The sequence below is a fragment of the Chiloscyllium plagiosum genome, chromosome 32 (assembly GCF_004010195.1).
Source record: "Chiloscyllium plagiosum isolate BGI_BamShark_2017 chromosome 32, ASM401019v2, whole genome shotgun sequence".
In the NCBI taxonomy this organism is placed as follows: domain Eukaryota; kingdom Metazoa; phylum Chordata; class Chondrichthyes; order Orectolobiformes; family Hemiscylliidae; genus Chiloscyllium; species Chiloscyllium plagiosum.
The window spans coordinates 23172392-23190247 of NC_057741.1; the positions used below are offsets into that span (position 1 = coordinate 23172392).

General features: G+C 40.0%; 1 protein-coding gene across 3 annotated transcripts in view; it reads right to left on the reverse strand.

The window, feature by feature from the left end:
- LOC122539414 (janus kinase and microtubule-interacting protein 1-like) overlaps nucleotides 1–17856 on the reverse strand; it is a 209214-nt gene that overhangs the window by 89217 nt on the left and 102141 nt on the right. For all 3 annotated transcript variants that reach the window (XM_043674230.1, XM_043674229.1, XM_043674231.1), the window contains 3 exons: nucleotides 8205–8324; nucleotides 6281–6409; nucleotides 4665–4748 (listed from right to left, as the gene is read on the reverse strand). In XM_043674230.1, the coding sequence (XP_043530165.1) occupies nucleotides 4665–4748; nucleotides 6281–6409; nucleotides 8205–8324 (333 nt within the window). The remainder of the gene's footprint in view (nucleotides 1–4664; nucleotides 4749–6280; nucleotides 6410–8204; nucleotides 8325–17856) is intronic.

Consider the following 17856-nt stretch of genomic DNA (forward strand, 5'->3'; position numbering starts at 1 on the left):
TACATCCCTTCCACCAGCCGTCTGACTAGAGATGGTGATGGCATCATGGCCCAACGTGGGAAGAGTGAGTGGTGAGTGAAGTTCCCGGTATCTGCAGTGGTGGTGAGAACAGGCAGCTGAGGTTTCCAAGAGGAGATTGAGGCCTCAGGAAGCACTCATCAAAGACTGTTGAATTTTTAACTTTATTCCTTTATTTTTCTAGTTTACATTAAGAAGGAGTTTAATGTTAACTATTACATTATTTGTTCATTTTTCTACTTATTGTATGAAGGTCTGTAATGCTCAACTTTTTAACTTTATTTCTCTTACTACTCTGTACCTGAGTATTTTGCACCGAGGTACATTTGTACTTAAAATGGCGTCGTGTGTGGTGACACTGGACACTTTTCACTGTATTTCTGTCCTTGAGTACACATGACAATAAAATTCAAATCTAAATCTAGAGAAAGCTCTACTGAAGCAAAGATTGTGACAGAACTGTCTCGACTGAGTTGTAAAGGCAACATGAACATAGGAAGGGTTAATGGGAATTAATGTGCTTTCAGGTACAATGTTCGGCATTAATGGGAGCTGCAACAAGAAAATGTTCTATTTAATTAAAATATTAAATGTTGAAATTCAGATTATATAAATGCAATGTTCATTTTCATATATTACAAGAAAAGTTTCAGTAAATAATGGGTTCCCACAAAAGATTCATCTCAACAATTCATTTTGGAAAGTATTTGCAGATGATGAGCATTAAGATGTACCCTTACATCATTAAAAATGATTTTGTTTTCAGACTCTCGAAATTGACAGCTACAGAAACTTTGAATAATACAAACTCACAATGGCATAGATAATCCTAAATTGGTTTAGAGTCATGGCAAGTTTAAGTGTCTGAGTCACTCATTTAGAATAAATTTCCAAATACCCATTTCTTTGGAAATGATGTACAAGCATTTGATCCTCTTACACATTTTAACATTCAAAATGGTATTCTAGATCATTTATTGGTTAACAAGGTTGTAACTCCAGCATCTTAGGCATAAAACAAAACAGCCAGCAAAGTTCATTTCCATGGATTTTGCAGAACACAGAGTTAGAATTAGACCTCTCACACCTCACAGAAAGAACACTCATTTCACTTTGAGAATTAGAATGATAAACCCATAGCAACAAAAAAGGAATGTGCCATTTATAATCTGTGTAATGGAACCTCCAACAACAGGTGCCAATGGTAAGGAATGCACTGAGCAGGGCAGTCGAAGCAGTCAAAATGACTGGAGGAAACAGTGCCTCTGGAGGAATGAGGCCTTATGGGGAGATGGATTAGACAAAGGATTTCCTCAGCCAGACATAAAGCTGAGGTTTAATTCCATGTAAACACAGTATTTAACCTTAACTTGTTCAACCTTAATTTCCCTTTATGGTTGCAATGGCCCAATGACAGTGGAGTAAAGAATCCCTGGTTTATGATTGTATTGCAATGGATAAATCTCATGTTAGATGTGGACAGGATAACTTAATCTGGCTGCTTTACTGGCATTGAAAAACAGCGTTGGCAGGGCCCATCAATAACTTGGGCTCATTTACTACTAGAAAGTCTTGAATAGTGCAAGCCTGATTTTGCAATAGAAGCCATTCATAAGCAGCCCTCATCAAACAGCAATCCACTCTATCAGTCTGACATGAACCTCAACCAAATAGTCAGTTATTAAGTTAATCTTTACAAGGCATTCTTCTTCCCCTTCTGTGATGTATGAATTGTTTGCCACATTTAAACACAGAGCAGTCAAATTACTATTCCCTCCACCATACTCAACTCCTTTCAAACACTCATTCACAGTTACCTCATTGAAAATCTTTTTGTCACCTGCTCTAACAAATCTTTCTTGAGTGTCAAATTTTATCTGAATATATTCCCATTATCTGGCTTGTGATTTTTTATTGGATAAAAGGTGCTAGATAAAGAAAAGTTGTTTTGCATTTTTAAAAGGTCATCCTGAAAATCAAATAAACCTCAGAGATCATTTGTGAAAATTTGTAAGCCTCTCATTTTGAAACTCAGAAAAATCCATTTTCTCTCTATGATAAGATGTAACCATTCATCTCCAAATTGATAACCTACACAATGGCATGGATATTCTAACTGAGCACATCTCCATGGGAATTGAAGGCCTCATTCACAGTTCCAGTAATTTGTGCAGGAAATGCAGGCTCTCTCCAACCAGGAGTCATGTCAGACAGCAAGGGGCAGCAACAGAATTGTTTACATAACATTTTGCCCTTGATTTTAAATGTTCTTTCTGAATGAGGTTTATACATGGCTGTTTTCTGACAGTACTGGGATGTACCCTTCCTCCAAATTTCATTCATACCCTCTACAACAACTGAACACCATGGCCTAACAAGCAGTCTATTAAACCAAAATACAAACAGATTGATTGGCAGAATTGCAGCACATGCCAACCTATATATAGGTGCATGTGCCCACTCTGCATCTCCACTGGATATTGAGAAATAGGAGCAGGGAATAGGGAACGGAAAGGGAGAGAAGACAATTTCCACAGCATAATCTGAAGCAGGTTTGTGTCCATACGTGCCCTGACTCTGTCCTAAATAGAAAAAAATTATGTGGGAGGGAAAATTATAAAATCAAGCTCATTGTTCCCTCTGTAATGCCCTTGAATTCAGGCATCATCCTACCATTTTATGCTTTCGCAGTGTCTCAAAATTGCGGACATCCTTCTCTCTGTTACGGCTTCCTGCCTTGTACTGTGAACAGTACTTTTTAAAAAAACCATGCTTGACTTCACCTTACTTAACTTCCTCTCCAACTCACTCAGACTCTCTTTAGTTTGACGTTTGGGTAGGACATTACTTGGAAAAGCATATATAAATATTTCAGCTTTTGCTAATATATTTATATATGCATACTTAGACATATTTATAGATAGTATTTATTTATTTATAATATACACAAATATACATCTTGGCAATCCTTTCAAAAGTAGGGAAGTATTGCTACAACTGTACAAGGCATTAGTCAAACCGCACCTTGTGTATTATGTACAATTTTTGTCCCTTCATTTAAGGAGCAATGTGGTTGAACTGGAGGCAGATCAGAGTAGGTTCACTAAATTCATTCCAGAGATGAGAGGTTTTTTTTATGAAGACAGATTGAGCAGTTTAGGCCCATATTCTCTGGAGTTTAGAAGAATGAAAGGTGATCTAATTGAGTTATAAGGTGCTGAAGGGGATAGACAAAGTACACGTAGAGAGGATGACAGTCTAGCGTGAGGTCATAGTTTTAGGATGATTGGTCACAGATTTAAAACTGAGGTGAGGAGAAATTACTTCTCTCAAAGGGTTATGAATCTGTGGAATTCAGACTGAGTGGGTGCAAGGACATTGAGTAAATTTGAGGAGGAGATAGGCAGATTTTAAGTAGTATTTGGTTAAATAGTTACGGAGAGTGGGCAGGAAAGTGGAGCTGAGGCTGAGATGATTCAGTCATGATTCTGATGTTCAGTTAAACATCAGAACAGGCTCAAGGGGCTGAACTGCCTACTCCTGTTCCTAATTCTAATGACCAGAGCATCTATGCTTAAGAGGAATCTGCAATATAACTAGACAACTATAAATAACTTCCCGGAAACAGAAAATGCAAAACAAATTTATCTAATTATGCAAATTAACTGTATTAAGTATCATTTTTGTTCTGAATTACAACTGCAAGGAATGAAATTAGTAAAGCAAAAAAAACTGCTGAAAGCCAAATTCTGAGACTTCCTGAGCGGAAAAGAATTGGAAATAATTTTCAGAATCAGTATTAAAAGGAAGAGCTGAAGGTACATTTATTAACAGCCAAAAAAATGTAATTTTTCAATGTCATGTCATTTCATAAATGCCTTGGTAACATTGAAACTACCAGAACAAACAGTATGGATGGCTGTGTTCCAATGTCAGCAATGAGCATTAAAAAATTATAATAACCAGTTAATACTTAGGAGCAAGCAGCTTTGTTACACAGCATAGGCATGCAAACTGCCAGGATTTTTGAGAAGGTGGTCAGAGTTTTATTTTTCATAAATTGACAGATCAATTCAGTACCTGCTTCACATCCTGCTAGAACTAGGGCTCAGTGGTTAGCACTGCTACCTCACAGACCCAGGGACCTGGGTTTGATTGCACCCTCGGGTGACTGGCTGTGTGGAGTTTGCACATTCTCCCCATGTCTGGGTGTGGTTGCTCTGGTTTCTTCCCACAGTCCAAAGATGTGTGGGTCAGGAGGATTGGCCATGCTGAATTGCCCATAGTGTCTAGCAATATGCACGCTAGGTGGATTAGCCTGGGGTAATGCAACATTCCAGGGAAAAGGTCTGGGTGGAGAGTTGGTGTTGCTTTGGTGGGCCTTTTAGCCTGCTTCTACACTGTAGAGATTCTATTATCCTAATATGTGCTTAATCCGGATGTGCACATTGAACAGCAGAGATGACCACTGATAATTCTTTGGGGAATTCAACGCTGTATTCAGAAACTGGAAGATTGTGCAAACTAGATTTTGCAAGGTCTCCCGAGAAGTTACTGATTACCATTGATGTTATTAAACCAAGGACAATGGCATCAATCAGGACTAGAACCAATTGAAAACAAAGATTCTCAGAAACCACTTTTACCTGCCCTTTCCCAGCAAGCGATTTTTCCAGGTCTTCAATTTTGGCTTGACATCGGAGGAGATCAGCTTGCAGCTGTTCACGAGTCTGTTAAGATAAATCATACATTACTACACAGAGAGAGGCCATTTAGGTCACTTTTATCTGAGCTGTTATTTACTGGAGCAGTCCAAAATGAATCCCACTGCTCTGCTCTCCTGCACTAAATATATCTTTTCCCTTAAATGGACTCTATATCAATTATGCTTGTTAGAAGTATTGCATACTCCAAGAAATCTATGCATGCAAGTATTTCCAAATCTTTCGCACCACTCTCTTAGCAACATTTTAAACTTGTTAATCTCTTGTTGCTAACTACATAATCAGTGGAACTATATTTCCTACTAAGAGAAAGTGAGGACTGCAGATGCTGGAGATCAGACCTGAAATTGTGTTGCTGGAAAAGCGCAGCGGGTCAGGCAGCATCCAAGGAGCAGAAGAATCGACGTTTCGGGCATGAGCCCTTCTTCAGGATTCCAGCAACACATTTTCAGCTATATTTCCTATTAACCCAATTAAGCTCTTCATAGTTTCTTTTACAAAATCACTCCCTACTTGTCAGCAACTTGTGTTCCACCATTAGACAAACACCCAGCCTTAATACATTGAACAAAGCACAGCATGAAGAAATAACCAAGGTCAGTTGTCATTGTTTGTCATTATTACAAAAAAAAGGCAGTGCCAAATGCATGGGTTTCAAAATGCCTCTTACTATCTGGGTAAGCTGGAATAAAATGTGGTCCAGCTGCTTTCCTCAACCTTCTCACACCTCAAGGAGGCACCAGGACTGGTTCTGGTGCTCATCCAAAAATACTCACATTCTCCTCACCTCAGGATGCAGCTTGAGGGCAAGCAAGGGGAACTATGGAATTCCTGGCATCACAGGAATTTCTATATCCAGCTTTCTTAAATATTTCTAACAAATTAAATTTCTATTAATTCCACCCTCGGGCAACTGCCTGTGTGGAGTTTATATATTCTCCCAGTGTCTGCAAGAGTTTCCACCAGGTGCTTCAGTTTCCTCCCACAGTCCAAAAATATGCAGGTTAGGTGAATTGGCCATAGGAAATGCAGGATTACGAGGACAGAGTGGGGTTTGGGGTGGGTGGATGGGTATTCTGGGTGGGATGCCCTTTGGACATCGGTGTGATCTCGATGGGCCAAATGGCCTGCTTCCATACTGTAGGAATTCTATGATTCTTTCATGATGTGCAAACAATAGGTGTCAAAAGTCAACTCGTTTGGGGCCTTTAGTGATGCTGTGTAGCCCTTAAGTTCCTAAAGGAGAGTAGGCTCACTGTATCATTGCACATTCAAAGGAAGAATTGATTTTGAAATCCATTTGATAGGCAATCAGGAAGGTTCAGTTTGAATTGGGTGAAAATGTTGAAAAATGTATTCATTTTGAGTCTACATGCTAGATGTCATGAAAGATGCTGTACTAGTTCTAAATTCCCTGAAAATCCCAGCCATGATGTAGCCCTGGAAAGATTAATGAATAAAAATTTATAGAGAAATGGAGAAATGTCTAAACAACGCCACTTCTGGATTAAGAGGATTGTGTCACATCCTTAACCTACCCTGGTTTCTCGTTCCACATCCAGAGTTCCACCGACTTGCTCCTGAAGCAACGCATAAGCTCTCTGCAGAGCTTGGTATTCTCTCGTAAGCTGACGGAATCTCAGTTCAGATTCTTCCCGGTTTATGACCTTATAAAATGGAGGAAATCTTTGGAATTAGTCATTAATGCACAAGGAAATCTTATAAAGGAAACAAATGCAAGTAATTATTTTTTTAAAAAGGTTCGAGTATGAAATCAAACAACGACTGCAGAATGTTGTCCAATTTTCATTCAGTGTTTTATTGAGTCAAATTCATGGTGACTAGTCCACAGGGGCTCAAAGTAACTTTTCTCACACAATTTTTCACTCTTCACTTTATTAATTATCTCAGGTATCTTTCTTGGGAAACATCTTAGCCAAAGAGGTGGAATAGCTGGTCACTGCCGGAATCTTCCATCATTCAGAACACTGGAGTTATATTTATAGCTCGGGTCCTCTAGGAGCTGTCTCTCAGACTGTGATGCTCAACTGTTATCACTGAGGAAATGGCAAAGCTCTGTCCCGTTCACAGAAGCAAACCTGAAGGTGCTGCTGGGCAGGGCAATGGAGGAGGGCAGTTCTTTTTACCACTACAGAGGGCCACACCCCAAGACCAAGCCAGCCTGGACCCAACTGGTAGCCCACGTCTGTGCTATGTACCAGGTAAAGTGGGCATTTACCAGTGCAGGAAGGATATCAATGATCCCTCAGTGCTATGAAGAATAAGTCGCTCCCTCATACTCACGGGGCCACCTTGCATACGCCTCTCCCCAAGGCTCATCAACTCCAACTCACACCACTCAGGCCTCACAACCAACTCAGTTTCCAAACTGTTAACCTTCCCGCCCTCAGCGCTTCCTACTCACTCACTGGGCACATTTACTACCTTACCTGTCATATACCATCACCACTGCTCTTCCATCATATTCAATCCCTCCCTATATCTCATTGCAGAAAAAGCTGACCCACTTGGACTGACGTTTCCATAGGACCCTGAGTGACCTACTCATGATCCCTGGACTGAGTGTGCTCCTGAAGGTCACACTGTGATCCAATTCCTGGTCTGTAAGGACACAGATTCCTCAGATCTGGTAGAACCATGTACCTGGCTGACCATAACCAGCCCCCTGAACTGGAATGGGATCAGCCCCTTGACTGACTGTGGCAGTGCCTCCTGACTAACCATAATCTCTTTCACCCTTAGACTTTCCTAAACGGTCACTTAAAGCACAAGCTGCTGACACGTTGTTGTAAGCATTAACATGGGATAGTGCCATGTAGTAACATGTCCACCACTTGGCTGTTTAGTGCCCAGATCATGACAAAGTGCCTGCCCCTCCTTCCCTGTTGAAAAGCCACAGAGACTAAGAGCATGTGAATGTGCAGCAAAGAGCTTACTTGCTAAAAAAATACAATGCAAGACATCAAGAATGGAAGCCTCCTAGTCAGCACAAAGTGTGTAGGCACGAAAAAAAGAAAGCCAAGAGTCACAAGATATGTAGATGGGTGAGTTGTATGCTGTGTCTGTGAACGCAAAGCAACCTGGCAGAAGCATAGGTGCCTCCCAGCTTTAAAGTAATGTGTTAAAAGGCTAATGTAATGTATGATTTTGAATGACAGCAGCCATGGTAATGTGGTGACTTGCCAAAGGATGAAGTATCGAGGAGGATGGTACACACGGTGCATGTAGAGAGGCTATGTGAAGACTCAGTTGAATGATGGCCAGGACAGGCATTCAGTGAGCTGCAGCTCTTACCCCGATTTACGTCAAGAATATTCCCAGGAATGAATTTCAGGAATGATGATATGGAAGTGGGTGAGACCGTACTTGATCGCAATAGATTTCAAAGTCCATTCAGAGTTCCAGTACCAACTGTATGACAAACATGATAAAATTATTTACCTCATCTAGATCTTCTTCTGGAGTTGCTGGTGTCCTGTCAGTTGTATATGAGGCAACGGAAGAGGTTTCTGAATCTACTGATTCCTCATCAAATCCAAAAAATGTCTCTACAACATGCCTCTGAAAAAGAGTAAAGTATTAATGAATGTTTACACATTACTGAGGTCCTCAAAAACATTGTTAATATCAAACAATTTTTCCTTGTAGTTTCTTTGTGGTACCTATGCAGCTTTTCTACGTATTGGCGATGAAATGATTCATGGAGCCTTTTGCTCCATGAATCTTAACGGTCAGCTAGGGAGCAGCATTTCTAAATGGCTACAATAAAATCCACAATATAAATGATCTGAACAACAAGTTCAGGCTGGCGTTCCAAAGAAACACTGAGGCAGAGGTCACTCTCAGAGGTGCTACCAGAGGATGAGATTTTAATCTGAGGTTCTGTCAATCCAAACAGGCAGATGTAAAAGATCCCAACAACTACCCTGAAGGAAAAAAAAGGTAAGTCCTGATTTCTCCCTCACTCAACAACATAAACACTGGTTATCTGGTCATTATCATACTACTGTTTCTGGGAACCTGCTGTATGGAAATTGGCTACTGTGTTTCTTACATTATAGCAGATTACATTTCAAATGTACTTCATTGACTATAGGGGTGGTGTTACTATATATCTGCTGCTCTTGTCCTTCTGGATGCAAGTGTCATGGTTTTAACTATTTGGGCATTATGAAACCTGTAGTTCTGGAGGGCAATATATAAATGCAAGTCTTTCTTTTTAATATTAGCAATATGGTTAGAAAAGATCACATTTCTCAATATAACATTCGGTCAAGCTACATCTTTGTCCAAGGGACACAGAGTGCCAGAAGTCATAACAAATGATAGTACCCTATTTGATAAATGTACATATATTTATAACCATAACTGCCTATTAAAATTCTGGCTGGAATGTGATCTTCCACAGTTTAGGGATAGCATGCTAGATTCAGTTAACTTGCTGATACACACAGAAACTGCCTTTCCTACTGTAGAATCTTCAGTCATAGAGTCATATAGCACAGAAACAGACCCTTCTGTCCAACTAGTCCACGCTGACCATGTTCTCAAACTTAACTTATCCGACTTGCATGCACTTGACCCATATCCCTCCAAACCTTTCCTATTCATGTATCTGTCCAAATATATTTTAAAAGTTGTAACTATACCTGCGCCCACCGCTTCCTCTGGCAGTTCATTCCACACACAACCTACTCTCTGTGTAAAAACATTGCCCTTCATGTCCTTTTTAAAACTTTCTTCTCCCACCTTAAACATACATCCCCTAGTTTTGAATTCTCTCACCCGAGGGAAAGGATCCAGTCATTCAGTCTGGTCCTGATACCAATTACCTGTTTTGTCACAAATTCAATTCCAAAAGTTCATACTTCACTGAGAGATTGTAAATTTAAAGCTTTCATAAATACAGCACTTTAGTCACTAACTATCTCCTCTTAAAACTAGTTCAAAATAGACAAACAATTATGAATTAATATAAAACCAAACACCGCAAATGCTGGAAATCTGCATCAAAAATAAAAGAAATTGCTGGAGAAACTCAGCAGGCCTGCAGCATTTCATAGAATCTCTACAATATGGAAGCTGACCATTCGGCCCATTGATTCCTCACCAGTACTCCAAAGAACAGCTCACCCAGAACCACCCCCGACCCTATCCCCGTAACCTTGCATTTCCCATGACTAATCCATCGAGCCTACACATCCATGGACAATGTGGTCAATTTAGCTTGGCCAATCCACCTAATCTGCACATCGTTGGATTGTGAGAGGAAACTGGAGCACCCAGAAGAAACCCACACAGACATGTGGAGAATGTGCAAACTCCACACAGACAGTTACCCGAGGCTGGAATTGAACCCGGATCCCTGGCACTGTGAGGCAGCAAGTACTAACCACTGAGCCATCAGTTGTGAAAAGAGAAAGAAAGTCAATGTTTTGGACACAGAACTCTGCTGAAGGGTCACTGGACCTGAAACATTGATTCTGCTTTCTCTCCATAGATACTGCCTGACCTGCTGAGTTTCTCCAACACTCCCTGTTTTTGTAACAAGTATGAATTTTTCACCACAGACAAATAGGAAGCCTTGTTGCTCAGGATGGAGATAACCACCACAATCCAAAATTCATCTCAGCAAAGAAAAATCCATAGCACTAGTAATCAAATTCTAACTTATTCCAATTTTCAATAACCTGCGTGAAGTGTAAAACTTAGCGATAGATTGTGATGCAATTGCAATTAGCAAAGGGAGCTTTCATCTTTCAGTAACGGAATATTAGATTACAAAGTGACCTGGTTTATAGGCGCTCATGAGCAGATTTCCAGTTTGGGGGGGTCCATAAAGTTGTCTGGTAGACTTGCCAACACCGACCCCTGTCCACTCTAGTCCTCTCCACGATTTCAGAGGAAAGTCGGTGCCTTAACATCAATTATTGAGCATTAAAGGATCATTTCCGAACCTTCCCTCAATTTAGAGACCAGAGGGAAGTGTTCAATCATGGGAGTGGAAGCCCATTGCTCAGGGTGGTTTCGGGGACTGGGGGGAGCTTCAATTAGTGGCCTCCTTTAGAAATTTGATGCCCCCTTTAAGTACCTTTGATTTGATTTATTGTTGTCACATGTAGCAAAGTACAGTGAAAAGTTTTGTTTTGCGAGCAGTGCAAGCAGATCATGACCAACAAGGACATACAGATCATAGTGTGTTTAGACAGAGCAAGATATACAAAGTTGCAGGTGCACAACAAGTGCACAAAGCAAGATCAAGATTTAGATTTGCATGTTTCGGGCCATCCAGAGGTTCAGTCATCATCTGAGTTTCGAAGCACAAGCTCTGTTGTCCCTGTTTCCCCTCTCCACTGCGAGACTCACAATTACTTCTAACCTGACACTTTGACAGTTTGACTGCTGCGACATCTTGTAGTCCCAAGCGATGCCACTATTCCTGATGCCAATGCTGAAACCCTAGAGCTGCTGACCATTCAGCTTGACCGACAGCCTCGCTGAGGCAGGACATTCTCCCGAGATAGGAGAAATCTCATGACCAGCCATTGCATGGCTACAGAGCACCTCTGGACAGTGGAAATGTTCTCAGTCACCTCTCTAATGGCTGAGAGGAAATCTGCACCATCAGACAGGCTCAGCCCTGACATAAAGTGTGTGACTGATCACTAGAGCTAGAACTGAAAAGTATATCCCCACCACCGACCATGACCTTACAGAAACAGTTGTGTACATTGAGCAAACCTAACACAACTGGATATACGTTTGCAGAGTGCACCGTTCTTTTATATTCACTTTATACTGCGGCACTGGATAGCAGATGTATTACCTGAAGTTTCATTTTTTTTATTGACAGGTTCAAAAATATTATGTAGCTTGAAGCAAAAGAGTAAAACAATGTTTATGGGGTGATATTTGTGACATGATGCATCGTTCTCATCTCATTCCAATTTCTCTTCGAAATGAAGGCCTACCAAAACTATTTACTTTATGAAGCCTTTCAGGTCAAACATACGTTCAAGGCCATTGTAAAAAAAAAACATAGTCACCAGAGAGTATTTGTCAAAACTGAAATCTAATTCCCGTTCTGTATCGAAGCCAGTCCTTCACCTCATTGTAAGATTGGAAATCCCAAAGACAACCAATCAAAATAAAACAAACTCTTTTGCATCATTTAACAGATAGTTCACTTCTGAGAACAATGTATATTGTTGAATGTATCACTCTCGGGATTTAGATTTAGATTTTACTGTCACATGTACTCAAGGGCAGAAGTACAGGAGTACAGTGAAAAGCGTATAATGTCGCCTCACATGGCACCATCTTAGGTACAAAGGCACCCAGTTTCAAAACTTAGGTATAAAGTAATAAGAGAAACAGAGTTAAAAAGCTAAGCATTCCCTTTTGCCATGCCTGTCAGATCCCTCAAATTATTTTGAAGACACGCTAGGAAACATTATCAGCAGCATCATACAGACTATGCAGTTTTTAAAACATTAATCTCCTGAAGCTAATTATTTACATGGCAAGTGGTACCAAAAGGAGTTAATATAGTTCAGAAATCCGAAATCCATTGCAGAGCCTTTCCATCTCCCTCAAATGCATTCCTTTAAAAATAATGAACAGGACCACATTAAATATAAACAACCTCCATCAATATTGCAAAACTATTAACAAATAGAGTGAGTAAGGTTGGTTTCAATACCAAGCTTAACATTGCACTGTTTGCAACTCTGCAGAAATAATTCAAAGCTGCTTCTATGATTAGTCTACATCTATGATTTAGATTGAATTGGCAGATTCTTCCCTTCAATTGAACTAAAAATTAGGAGAGCAATATAGAAGTAGTCAATTCACTACCACACAAGTTATACAAAGCCACAAAATCAGAAGAGAACACACCAGTCCAAAATGCAACTTTGTCATGATCCACTGACCAACAGGATATAGCGTTGGAAAGTTTCCTGTAACTATGGGATCAGTTTCAATTATCTATTTTTAATTAGTATAAGTATTAGGAAATATATAATGAATCAATAGGCAGGAGCACAAAGATTGCACTCAATGGAAAATAAGCATAAAAATAACTGAGGAAAAGCTTCAGGCATTCATGGGAAAATTCTCACTACATTTTAGCATACCATATTTTCTTTCCTCCAAAGTACAATGGACACATTTTTAATAATGATTATTGGGGAGACAAAGGTTCTTTTTTTTCTGTGGGATCCATAGTAGTGAGTATGGGCATGTGAATGGCCATCTGGACCCAGTAAAGAGACAAAACATTACCAGGGGAAGGGTGAGAAGAGCAGCATGGAAAAATTGGTGAAGAACAAAAAGCAAACAAGCATCATGCTGTCAGGTAGCTAGGATTTAGCCTTGTGATAACCTTAGGGAATTAAAATGAAGCTCACAATTAAGAATGTACAGCTAAAACCTCAGGCCAGTTTTCCACACTTCACTGATGCCATAAGATTTTGTACTGTTCAAATCTTTTTCTTTCACAACCTGAATTTTCAAAATGGCAAGACTAGCTGAAGGGAAAGAATGTTCTATTAACATATGAAGCGTTAATTAATGTTATTTGCATTTAATATAGCAGATCATAAAAACTGATCCCCTTTCTTTCTACATATGACAACCTGACCTAAAAAATTCTTTATCTAAAACTTAATTTATAAATTACCAGCCGGATGACTGCTGGTGATATTAACAGATGAATTTTTAACATGTTCCCTCGGCATTTCCATTTTAACACAAAATGTTAGCCCACTTATTTTCAAGAAGTTAACATCTCCGGTAAAATTACTGACAGATGGGTGTCATACAGACACATCAAAACGTGTCTGTGATTGTTGTCAGTGAACCTCATCAAATTTAAGCGTTTTTGTAACTTAGCTAAAAATGCTGCACATCATAGAATAAGCATAGCCTTCCTCCTGACAAGCTTATGTGTAGGTGAAAGGATGCAAGCTGCTTTTGTTTGATCCAACATTACTTGTTGTGAAAGCAATAACTGATTTTTTTTTCTCCCCATGAGGGAAACTGTGCGTTGTAGCTGACATGCAGCACCATCCTGCACCCGACCATTTTTCTAGAGACTGGCTGCAGATCAGAAGTGTAATGGCGCAGAGCTGACTAATTAGAGTTGCAGGCCTGCTAAGGTGTTCTTTTCAAAGACCTGCAGACCTTCAGAAGTATCGAAGCCTAAAAATGAGAGCTGCCTGGAGGCTGCCTCCAGGCAAAAGACCAGGCAGTCCATCCTCTCGTAAGGCTTTGAGGCCCTGTCCACTGCCTGGTTAGAGTTGCAGTCAGACACTTCCTTTCTATATGGTTCTCTGAACACTACGGGGATTTGTCAAATATAAGTTTTTGAAACTGGGTGAGAGGATGCTTCAAGGTGGAGGTGCCTCCTCCCTCTCTCTTAACTGCATGTTGCTGCTCCTTCCAAGCCTCCTTTCAATTTTCCCCAAATTTGCCAAATACTGATCAGATCAGTAATTGGCAAATTTGGGGAAAATCAGTGTTAGATAATTGTTACTCACAGTTTAGAGTAATTTAGACAACATATTAGAAACATCATCTATATGATAACTTTAAAAACTCTGAGCTCAGCTCACTCGGACCCACATTTCGACACAAAGCTACTGATGCAGGGAATCCTTGTTATTTATTTTTCCCCTGACACACAGGTTCAGTTTTAATGATCAGACACAATTTGCCTTTTCAGTGAATGCTTTAGTGATTGAAGGCAGTGTGCCACAATGATGTAAACAGATTGGTTCAGAGTCACACTTCACAGGGCAGGGGTTGCCTGCCGACTGTGTTGTCAGGGGATGGCTTTTCCCCCTGCACAGAGAAAAGGTGAAACATGTCAGGTCAGTTCAAGAGGAGTAATAATGAATAATACTGTGCAGCAGCTGTTTTAATGGAGATCGGCACTGACCAGTCCCCTGAGGTTTACGTTAACTTGAGTATTACTTGAAAGCTGAGGTGACCTCAAATGTCAGGTCTCTACAAAGGCACAACCATCAACTAATATAACCCTCCAGCATAAATTTAAACACTTGTCCCTAAAAAGACCCAGAGGAGGGACAGGAAAGTAATAGACTGAAAGTCCTTGCTCCTCTAACAATACGATCCTTTGAAAGGTGCTACTGAACAAGTTGGCTCACCAGTTCCTTATATTCCTCTCACTCATGCTTCAATCAGTCCGTGTCAGTATTTTATTAGAAATATTAATCTTGTCTGAACAAAGTCAAGCACACAGGCACATCAGCAAAGCTCAATGAGATTCATCTGTTCGTCAGAAAATCCATCCATTTCAAAAACTTGTTTTAAAATTCAAATACAATAGAGATCTTTTTTAGCTGTAGTGATTTTCAAACAAAATGAGAAAGCTCGTTTTTACTATATTATTGTTAAATTGTCCTTGAGGTCTTTATTCATTTTTACATAATACATTTAGGCAAGACAAACTCACTCTGAGCTGCTAGCATAGTACTGGACCCAAGAGATCAAGAACGTATTTATGGAAAACACACCAATTCAGAACCGTATTTTACAATTAAAACATTTTTACTATCCTCTGACAGAAATATATTTACATTTAAAGAAGTACATTGCTGTCACACATTCTATCATATGTAAACTCTGTGGATTTTGTAATATTGGTTCCCTAATTAGAAAAAAATCATTAATTGCTCTGAGGGCTTTCTTACCTTCATGCTTATAAGTCATTTCTTGGCAGCCAGAGAAATATAGACAGACCAAAACACATAAGCAGATGAAGCAGGAAAAATACAGCACAAGCAGTAAATATTCCATTTTAATACCTGAGCTACTTCACAATGTTATTGAAGAATTTGTTCCCCTGCATTAATATTTGGAAGATGGAAACACAATTTCTAAATTTTCAACGTGACAAAGAAGAGCAAATAGCTGCTTGCTAACGCCAGGACAAAAAAATCTTCAGGTCTGTCTTTTCACAGTTTTGTTGATGCTGCTTGCTTCAGGTGGAACCCAAGGAAATATGCAATGCCAATACGTCTCAGCATTCTGAGGGAACACCCCGCTGGTCTTCTGGTCCCTCCCATTGTGGCCATTGCTTGTTGGATACAGCTGCACTTTCATCACGAATCAGAGGCTCCTCGGCATCATGTCAGTCACCCTGACCAGCAGATTCTATGACGTTTGTGGCAATTTGAAAAGCACATTCATCTCTCCTTCAGAATACAAAGGAGGCTATTGTTTTAACAATGTAACAAGCAAGAATATTCAAAATAGTGAAGATCTACAGAATGTTGAGTCGTAGTTTAGCCCTTGCACTCTTTTTTTTCTAACTGCCTCATTGCTACTGTTGCTGTGTACTTGTCCAGTTGGCTCAGAATATGCCGTGAAAATAGAAGCAGGCCATTCGGTCCATCAACTCCACAGTGACCCTCCAAAGACCATTCTACCCACTCCCACCTGCGTACTATGGGGCAATTTAGCACGGCGAATCTACCTAACCTGCATATCTTTGGACTGTGGGACAAAACCAGAGCACCCGGAGGAAACATATCTAGACCCATGGAGAACGCACAATCTCCACACAGACAGTCGTCCGAGGGTGGAATTCGTTAGAAATTTAATTTGTTAGAAATATATAAGAAAGCTGGATCTAGAGACTAGAACTGAACCTGGGGCTCAGGCGCTCTGTGGCAGTACTGCTAACCATTGAGCCACTTTGCTGCCCCTCTATTACAATAATGTTGAGGCTAACAGTGGCTACCTAGAAAAGCAAACCCAGCAGCCATTTCCATCATAATGTTAAAATAAAACAAAGAACTGCGGATGTTGGAATTCTGAAACAAAAACTGAAATTGCTGGACCCTTCAGGTCACTGAACTTGAAATGTTAAGTCTATTTTCTCTACATAGATGATGCCAGATCTCCTGAGTTTCTCCAGCTTTTTCTGTTTCTGTTTCATGCACAAACATGAAAATGAAGATGTTGGTACTTACATTGCTGTGACCTTGATTCCCTACAGTGTGGAAACAGGCCGTTCGGTCCAACAAGTCCACACCTACCCTCTGAAGAGTAACCCATTCAGACCCTCTGACTAATGCACCTAACATTATGGGCAATTTAGCATGGCCAATTCACCTGACCTGCACATCTTTGGACTGGTCAGAATAGGTTAGATACCCACTAAATGCAATGGAAACAGTTCTACAGTTTTAACAATTAAAGGGAGTTCTGATGAATGGCCACCAATCTGAAAGGTTAGATCTGCTTCTTTACAGAGATGCTACCTGAGTTGTGGAGTTTTGGTTCTTATTTTCTGTCATAACATAGATTTAAACAGAATTTGTTTCAGGACACTTTACAATCTCAAAGGGATGAAGGACATTAGAATAGCATTGCTATGTTTAAATTACAATAGCTTCTTGTAGCAACATCACACCATACAGTAAAACAAGGAAACAACACATAGGGGAACAGAGGAATTGGTAGGTAAAATAATGAGTCAAGATTGTCCTCATACCATCCCAGCAATCAGACAAAACCATGATAATTGAGCTGTCAACTTGAACTGATTGGGGAAACAATTAACTAGAGTACCATTACCAATGGAACAACAAACTACTATTGATCAGAAATCTAAAGTATTGCTGGACAGAGCACAGAAGTAGATAAAAAGAACAGGTGGTGAATTTAAGCTGATTCATTCTATTCACGTGCCCTACCTACCAATCAGAAACCACTTTAAATTTTTGTTTCATTAACAACAATTCATCAACTTTGTATTAAACCAATAACAAAAAGTCAGCTTTCCACAACACAATGTCAGAATACAATTTCAATACAAATACAATTTCAGATGTGCTGCTTGGTTTTACAAAACTCACCACTGGATCCCATAAGCTGCCTTCTGTTAATAGGGTCACAATGTTGAAGCATTATTGCTAAGACTGGCTTCCACAGTGCATCAAAGGTGGAACACAAAAGATTTTTAATAACTTTAGATTAGATTAGATTAGATTACTTACAGTGTGGAAACAGGCCCTTCGGCCCAACAAGTCCACACCGACCCGCCGAAGTGTAACCCACC